This window comes from Myotis davidii, unplaced genomic scaffold (genome assembly GCF_000327345.1).
Source record: "Myotis davidii unplaced genomic scaffold, ASM32734v1 scaffold211, whole genome shotgun sequence".
Taxonomy (NCBI): domain Eukaryota; kingdom Metazoa; phylum Chordata; class Mammalia; order Chiroptera; family Vespertilionidae; genus Myotis; species Myotis davidii.
Window position 1 is genome coordinate 233,605 of NW_006282523.1, and position 7,610 is coordinate 241,214.

Genomic DNA, 7,610 nt, shown 5'->3' on the forward strand with positions numbered 1-7,610 from the left:
TCCTCTTCCCAGGGCGCAGCAGCTGCTCATCGCCCTCCTGCAGGACCTGGCTCAGCAGAGCAGCTCCGCCCGCAAGGTGAGGCCGCTGCCGGGTCCTGGCCCGGGCCCTGGGGGGGCCCTCCCTCCTTCCTCCCTGGGCTGGCAGAGGGGGGCGCCTGGCTAGGGGTCCTGTTGGGAGGGTGTGGGCTACTGATCTGAGGGTCTCCCTGCGAGTCCCTGCCCCAGGGGCCCCGCACACCTTCCCTGGGCCCCACAGGGCACCCGGCCTGCAGGTCCCTCCATGGCGAGCAGAGGTGCTGATGTGCTTTCTTGGTTGTGCCCCTGCACCCACCGCCTGGCCATCTGCACCCATTACTCCCTCGGGGGGCGGGGACCTGGTGTCCTCCCCACACAGGCACTCAGTGCCCCGAGCAAGGAGCCCCCCCGGCTCCATCACAGCAGGTGAGGTGTGGGGGCCGCCCTTGCTGCCGTGCCCTGGGCAAGGGCCTCTGCCCCAGGACCCTCTCCTGCTCTCTTCTCCCTGGCACGGGGCCTGGGCTGTTCTGTGGGCACAGCCTGAAGGTCCAGGGACCAGCCTGGAGCCCCCGGTGGGGCGGTGCCTGCCCGGCCCGGTGTGGACAGCAGGGACAACTGGTCCCTTCTCCCTGCAGCCGTCTTCTGGAGGCCCCCAGAGGTTGGTGCGCATCGTCACTGTGGACAGAACCAAGGCCAGCGCCCTGTGCTCATCCTTTGATCGGGCCCAGTCAGACCCCAGCCAGCTGGGAGGTGAGGTGGGCGGGGAGGGGCTGTAGGCTGCTGGGGGAGGCGGGGGAATAAGGATCGATCGTGAGAACCATACTTGGCGCCTGGGTGCCTCTCTGGAGAGGTGAGTTGGGTGAGGTCTGAGGCCCTGAGGCTGCATAATATAGAGGGGCTGTGGAAACAAGACAGCAACTGGAGTGAGGGGAGCGTGGGGCGGGCATCCAGGAGGTGCTGGGTGCCAGGAGTGGGAGATGGAAGGGAGGAGGAGGCCTTCTCCATCCTCCCTGTGGCCAACAGGTGGGAGGAGGCAGGTGGGATCAACCACACTACCCTGCTGGGCCTGGCAAGCACAGGGCTCGGTGGCCACTGGCACCCAGGCTGTTGAGCCAGGGAGGGTGGGGCTTGCGGCCCTTGAGCCGGCGCCCATCGTGGCCGTCCCATAGGTGTGGGGGCTGCGCTGTGCAAAGCACAGGCCCTGCTGCGGGCGGGGCCTGGGACCACTCACGGCTCTTCTCCCCCACAGACGCCTCCTCCTGGGGCTTCTGGGCCGAGAGCTGCGTCACCCTGGCGCCCTACACGCGGGTGCACCCACGCAGGCCCAGCCGGCCCCGGCCTGTGCTCCTCGTGCCCGGCTTGGTCGGGAGGATCCTGAATGAGAAGCTCTGCCTGCTGCAAGGGTTTAAGACATGCCCAGCAGGTGCGGTCCCCCCTGAGTCCCCCCCTGTGTGCGAGTGGGCAAGGCCTGGGCTGCCGCTGGATGGGCTCCAGGAGAGCAGCGGAAGGCGCCATGAGGGCCCGGGGCTGCCTAGCAGGTCACCACGCCCGCCTGGGGCGTACAGCTACCGGGCTGTCCTCCGGGCTGAGGCCAGAGGTGGGACCAGGTCTCCGTGGCAGCCTGGCGCAGAGGATCTTGGGAGGGCCTCCCTCTCTTCTGGCTCCTGGCGCTCCTGGTCCTCGGCTCCTTGGCTGTGTGCACCCTCCTCCCTCAGCCTCCTCGTCACGTGGCTTCTCCCGTGTCTGTCTCCACGGGAGCTTCCTGTAAGGACCCAGCCCTCGGGTTAGGGCCTCCCTAGTCCAGTGCGACCTCATCGTCACTCCCACCTGCACAGATCTTGTTTCCGAACAAGGTCCGTGCTGGCGTTGGGTGGGTGAGAATTTGGGGGGCATAACTCAATCCAGCGCAGTTACTGCTGGCAGTCAGGCTCATGTGTGACCGGTAGGAACCCCAGAGGGCGCCACCCACCAGCCCAAAGCCCGTCAGCAGAGTCCTGGGCCCCGGGGACAGGCTGTGTCTTCTCGCAGCAGAAGGGTGGGCCCAGGAGGCGGCGGGAGGCCTTGGTGGTGCTTTCATTCACGCCGTCGCTAGTCCACGGCTGCGCAGAGCTCACTGCCAGCTGGGGCCACCGTGATCTGGGGGTGCTTGGGTGGCAACGGCGGAGGCCAGCAGAAGGCATGGGCAGGTCGGGAGGAGGCTGGGCGGAGGGGGCAGGAGCTGTTCAGGAGGAAGGGCCTGGTGGGGGCTGCAGCAGAGTCCGAGGGCGGGGCCGCAGCCTCCGGCTCTGGCCTCTGGGTGGCCATCTGCACTGTAGGGTGTTGAGTGACATCCCTGGCCCCCACGCGCTAGTTGCCAGGAGCACAGCCCTGCCCGTGGTGACAGCCAAAAAGTCTCCAGACATGCCCGTGCCCTGGGGGCACTTGCCCTGTTGAGAGCCACTAGGGGGTTTCTAGGTGGAAGAAGTTGGATATGTAAGTTTGGAGCTTGTGAAGCGATGGAGGGGTTTATCTCCATCTGTCTGTCAACCCACCCATCCTTCCTTCAATTCGTCTTCCTGCTCCCTCCTGTCCATCCGCCCCTGGCGCTGCCTGGCCCTGCTGTGCGCACCCCCTCCCCCCGGGAGAGGGAGGCCGCCGGCAGCCACTGCTGGGTGACCCGCACAGCCCTGGAGCGCCTCATGGAGAAGGTAGGGGGGGCGGGCGGGCGGGCAGGGAGCAGGGACTGGCAGGGGGGCGAGGAGGAGGTGGGACCCGGGTCCCAGTGCCTGGGAAGTCTGACCCTGAAGCTGTTTCCCGGCCAGGAGTGGTCACCAGCATCTGTGAAGGGACTAAAGCCGGGGCCGCCTAAGGCCACCCTGCATGTCAGGTGTTTACATGACCATTCATCACAGCAGCAACATGACAGCTAGGAAGTAGCCACGGAAATAATGTTATGGTTGGGTCAGACCATGAGGAGCTGTGTTTAAAGGGCCAGAAGGTGGAGAACCGCTGGCCTAAAGGCAATGGAAAGGGCTCATGTTCTAAGGCTCATGTACAGGGAAAGCTCACTGGGAACTGCCCAGGGTTACATGGGTACAAGGCGGCCAGCCCCGGACCCATGCCCCCGTGCCCCCAGCCCCGGAGGAGGAGCTGCGGACTCCGGGGACGGGTGTGCACAGGCCCCTCAGCCCCAGCTTGCAGCTCCAGGCTTCCAGGTGAAAATCACAGGCGTGACGATGCTTGTACCACTAGAACGACTGCCTTTTAAATCGAGGTAACGTTGGTTAACTTCATGTGAGTCTCAGGTGTCCGCATGTAATTCTACATGTGTGCACGTTAGCGTGTTCACCAACCATCTAGTTTCCATCCATCGTCACACACTTGATCCTCGACCCGTGTCACCCTCCCAGCCTCTCCCTGTCCTATGTCTATGGGTTTGGGGTTTTACTGGTGTTTTCTTTTCTATTTTAAAATTGAGGTCAGAAAGGAAGGAAGAGGGAGAGATAGAAGCATCAATGATGAGAGATAATCATGGATCGGCGGCCTCCTGCTCGCCCCCCACTGGGGATCGAGCCTGCAACCTGGGCTTGTACCCTGACTGGGAATCGAACCGTGACCTGGATCATAGGTTGATGCTCAATCCCTGAGCCACGCTGCTGGCCATTTGTTCATTTTTCTGGCCTCACGTCTACCACTTGGCAGAACACCCTGCGGGTGGAGGGAGCTGCTGACGGCTGTGCAGCCAACACCCCACAGGCCCGGACAGCTGTGGACTCTCCCGGCTCCTGTACCAACGCAGCCCTGCCCGGTCCCCTCAGTTTCCCTCTCCTTCCCCAGAACACGCACGCCCTCCTGGACATCCCGCTGGACAGCGTGCGCGCCCTGCACAGCATGGAGATCTTCCCCATCGTCCTCCACGTCGCCATCAACGAGAAGGCGGCCAAGAGACTCAGGTAGGTGTGTCTGGGGCTGACCGTCACCGCCCCCCCCAAGGCCCTCATGCCTCTGGGGCATGTGACGGGATTCCTGGAAGTGTCACAGGGTGGGTCCCCCACAATTCTGGGACAGAGGCCCCCTGTCCCCCTGGGAAACAGCCCAGAGGACAGCGAGCACTTGGCTCCTACGCTGACTCACTAAGGCAGGGGTCCTCAAACTTTGTAAACGGGGCCAGTTCACTGTCCCTCAGACATTCCACACGTGCGCACTGCGGGCCCAGGGCGAGTCGGCTGCTAAGCAGGACAGGCAGCGGCGGCAAAAACACCCGGCGGGCTGGATAAATGTTTTCGGCGGGCCGCATGTGACCCGCGGGCCGTAGTTTGAGGACCCCTGCACTAAGGCCCCGTCTGCTGGGCCACAGGGACCGGCCCGCCCGGTGGTGAGGACCACCTGGAGGCCGTGGCTTGTTCATGGCTGGGGATAAGCCCAGGTGTCCTGGGTCCTTTATAATTTCACACCTGAGGCTGTAAACTAGACGCCGCTCCCACCTGGCTGTGGTCTGGGGCCCTGTCTCTTCAGGACCCAGTGAAAGTGGCCGCTGCACCCAAGGGTGTTTGGTCCCCTGGGATCCCGAGCCCGGCCAGCTCCAGGCATGGCCGGGGCAGCGCGCTGTCCCCCTGAGCCGCCTCTGGCCCCGCAGGAAGGCCCTGCAGCGGCTGGGTGCCTCGGAGGAGCAGCTCCTGGCGGCCAGCAGGCAGGAGGAGGGCGAGCTGGACAGGGCGCCGCACCCCTGCTGCAGCCTGGCCCCCGAGGGCTGGGGCGACCTGGACACGCTGCTCAGCTGCGTCCGCTTCGCCATCTCCGACGAGCAGAAGAAGGTGGTGTGGACAGAGCAGAGCCCCCCCTGACGGACGCTGTGTCCTCCCGACTGGTGGACCTCACACCCTGTCCTGTGGGCTCAGCTTGGGGTGCTCACCGCACACACCCCCTCGGGTCCCCTCACTGGAGTCTGACCACCACCCTCGCCACGTGCAGGCACCGATGGGCACTCAGACCGTCTGCTCTTTTCTGCGTAAACCGTCTCCTCACCAGGACTTGGCTTGGTCTGAACCGACACCGCGAGGACGCCCCACAGGGGTCACGGTGCCTCCCCGGAGCCGGAGGCCCAGGTGTCCCCAGATAGCGCCCATCCGACCGACCCTGCACTTTGCTCAGAGGCTCCTCCCACACCCACCGAGGCGGCCCGAGGTCAGGCGCCCCCGCCAGGCGAGGAGGAGACCGCCTAGCACCAGCCCTGTTCTCTCGGCTGCTGGTGCTGATGCTCAGTGGTTGCCCTTCAGACTGTTTACCACCAAGTATCGTCTCCAAGTGACGGACACAGTATCTTCGGTGGGTTTGTGCCCCCAGACGGGCTCCTCCAGGGCTGAGGACTGCCTCTACCAGTGCTCCCCCCACCCCCATCTCAGGCCACCATGACTCCGCCTCCAGGGAGACAGTCGGGCATGGCCCAGGGGAGGCCCCCCAGGCTCCCACCCAGCCCAGCCGCCCCCTCACAGACTGAAATGCCCGGGAGGCTGTTGTAAACAAGTTCAGAAATGGACTTGCATGTTAGACTAAAATAAGCGTGTACAATGTTCTGGCCTGTGGCTCACCCTCGCCCCCAGGAGGGAGGAGGTGGGGAGGGCGGGGCGACAGGAGCCCCCATTGGGAGAGAAAGCGGCCGCCGGGAGGGCAGGGCATGGAGCATGCGGGCGGCATCTGCGCTAGACCTGTGCCCTCCACAGAGGGGACCAGCCTGCGGGCGGCATCCCGGGGCGTCAAAAGGATGGATGCCCACGGGCTCAGACCTGCCACTCAGCCGGCCGGGAGCGTCCCCCGGAAACCAGCCCAGGGCCGGGGACTTGGCCCGGCGGCCCCAGTGTCTTCAGGACCAGAGATGGATAAAACCAACACTGCAGTCCCAGAGTGGGGTTGGACCTGTCTCCATCCACATGGCACATGCAGCCCCTCGGCTCCTCTCACAGGAAGGGCATGGACATCTGTGGCTCCAGAGAATGAGGGTCCCGGGACCCAACCGAGGAAACAACCCCTTGTCCAGACCTGTCCTAGGTCGCCCTGGGATTCCTGTGCCGGGACACGGCTCAGACAGGGTGGCGATGCCCCATGGCACGGTGGAGACAGCCTCTGTGCCCCTCCAGGCAGACGGGAAAGAGGCAGCATCAGGGAGCGCCCTCTGCGGGCAGCCCAGGAGTGTGCCTGTGCCCGAGGCTGGCCACGCCCTCCCTGGCGGGGGCGCGGGGACAGGGCCTGGAGGAGGCGCGTGTGGCTCACAGCTCATTGTGCAGGGGCCGGCACTGGGGCGAGGGCCTCTCCTCCAGGACCCCGTCGGGGGCGCACACCCAGGGGTCCTGGGTCTCCCACTGCCACTTGGCCAGCTGTGTGCGCAGCAGCTCCAGCGCCGGGGCATAGCGCAGGTCGGCAGCCAGGTTCTGGGTCTCGTGGGGGTCGCGGCGGAGGTCGTAGAGCTCCCAGCGCTCCCGGCAGGTTAGCCTCTGAGTGGGAAGCGCAGGGTCAGGCTCACTGAGAGGACACCTAGGGAGAGCTCCCCCAGCGCTGGCGGGGCCCCGGGGTACAGCGCGGGGCTCCCTCAGGCCCCCAGTGGTTGGGTGTGTGACCTCCCGTCCATTGTGCCCCACAGAGTACTTGAGCCCCGGCTGGTGGGGGGAGGGGACACCCACAGGGCAGGTTGTGCACCAGGCGCAGGGCCCCGCGCTGCACGGAGCGCATCGGGTAGAACATGGTGGCCTCGTGGTGGCTCTGGCTGCCGAAGACCGTGGACCAGGCGGGCTCCGCGTCCAGCGCCGGCAGGAGAGACCGGCCAGTGAGCCGGACTGTCTTGGAGCCGAAGATGGCGTAGCGGGGCTAAGGGATAGAGAACCAGTCCAGCACGGTGGGCGTGAGGTCTGTGGGGAGGGAGGCGCATCAGCACGCTCCAGGCCGGCACGAGGCCCCCAGGGAAGGCCGAGGCCGAGCCTGGGAAGCTGGTGGCCGCCTCTCACCTCAGCCGCCAGCAGGGAGGAGCTCCCGGCCGGCACCTGTCCCCGCTGCCCACCTGCCCGCTCTCTCTGCATGACTGACATTCAGGGTCCTTCTAAGACCCTTCGGGCCAGTGAGGCAGCCCCACTTGGCTCATCGGCTCCTGCTCTGAGCTGCGGCCACAGCGTTCCCACACGTACTTTGGGGCCAAAGGGCGGAGGGTGCTGCTGCCCTGACCCCTCAAAGCGGGATCCCTGGGGCCGCGGCATCAGTCCCACCCGGGAAAATGCCAGAAACGCACTCTCAGGCCCCAGCCCCGACCTACTGAGCCAGGAACGTGGGTGGGTATCTGGACAGCAACACCCTTTGCTCAGAATGGGCCGGCGGGAAAGCAAGTCGCAAGGTGCTAAGGCCCCGGCTAGAACCCCAGTTGGGCGCTTGCACGCTGCGTGGCCTTGGGCAACTCACTTCCCCTCTGAGCCGCCTGGGGGAACCACGTCAGCGAGTGGTTGCAGACAGCCCAGACCTGGGGGCCCCCACTCCTGCACCCGCCGCCCTCCCCTTCCCGTGAGGCGCAGGCCGTACCGAGGAGGCTCACGTAGGCCTCGCTGACCTGGCCCCAGCGGCTCGGGTGCTCCGGGGAC

At 65.8% G+C, this 7,610-nt stretch overlaps 2 protein-coding genes across 2 annotated transcripts in view; one reads left to right on the forward strand and one right to left on the reverse strand.

Moving 5' to 3' along the window:
* Positions 1 to 5,213, forward strand: part of CARD14 (caspase recruitment domain family member 14) — a 35,944-nt gene extending 30,731 nt beyond the window's left edge. Inside the window, exons 19-24 of the mRNA XM_015559737.1 lie at positions 651 to 765; positions 1,265 to 1,464; positions 2,192 to 2,226; positions 2,642 to 2,702; positions 3,832 to 3,947; positions 4,631 to 5,213. Of these exons, the coding sequence (XP_015415223.1) occupies positions 651 to 765; positions 1,265 to 1,464; positions 2,192 to 2,226; positions 2,642 to 2,702; positions 3,832 to 3,947; positions 4,631 to 4,838 (735 nt within the window). The 3' untranslated portion in view covers positions 4,839 to 5,213. The remainder of the gene's footprint in view (positions 1 to 650; positions 766 to 1,264; positions 1,465 to 2,191; positions 2,227 to 2,641; positions 2,703 to 3,831; positions 3,948 to 4,630) is intronic.
* A 297-nt stretch (positions 5,214 to 5,510) lies between these two features.
* The window catches only part of SGSH (N-sulfoglucosamine sulfohydrolase), a gene marked incomplete at its 5' end in the record, with an annotated part of 5,764 nt that continues 3,664 nt past the window's right edge, over positions 5,511 to 7,610 (reverse strand). The window contains 3 exon segments of the mRNA XM_015559742.1: positions 5,511 to 6,532; positions 6,627 to 6,893; positions 7,552 to 7,609. Coding sequence (XP_015415228.1) covers positions 6,258 to 6,532; positions 6,627 to 6,893; positions 7,552 to 7,609 — 600 coding nt within the window.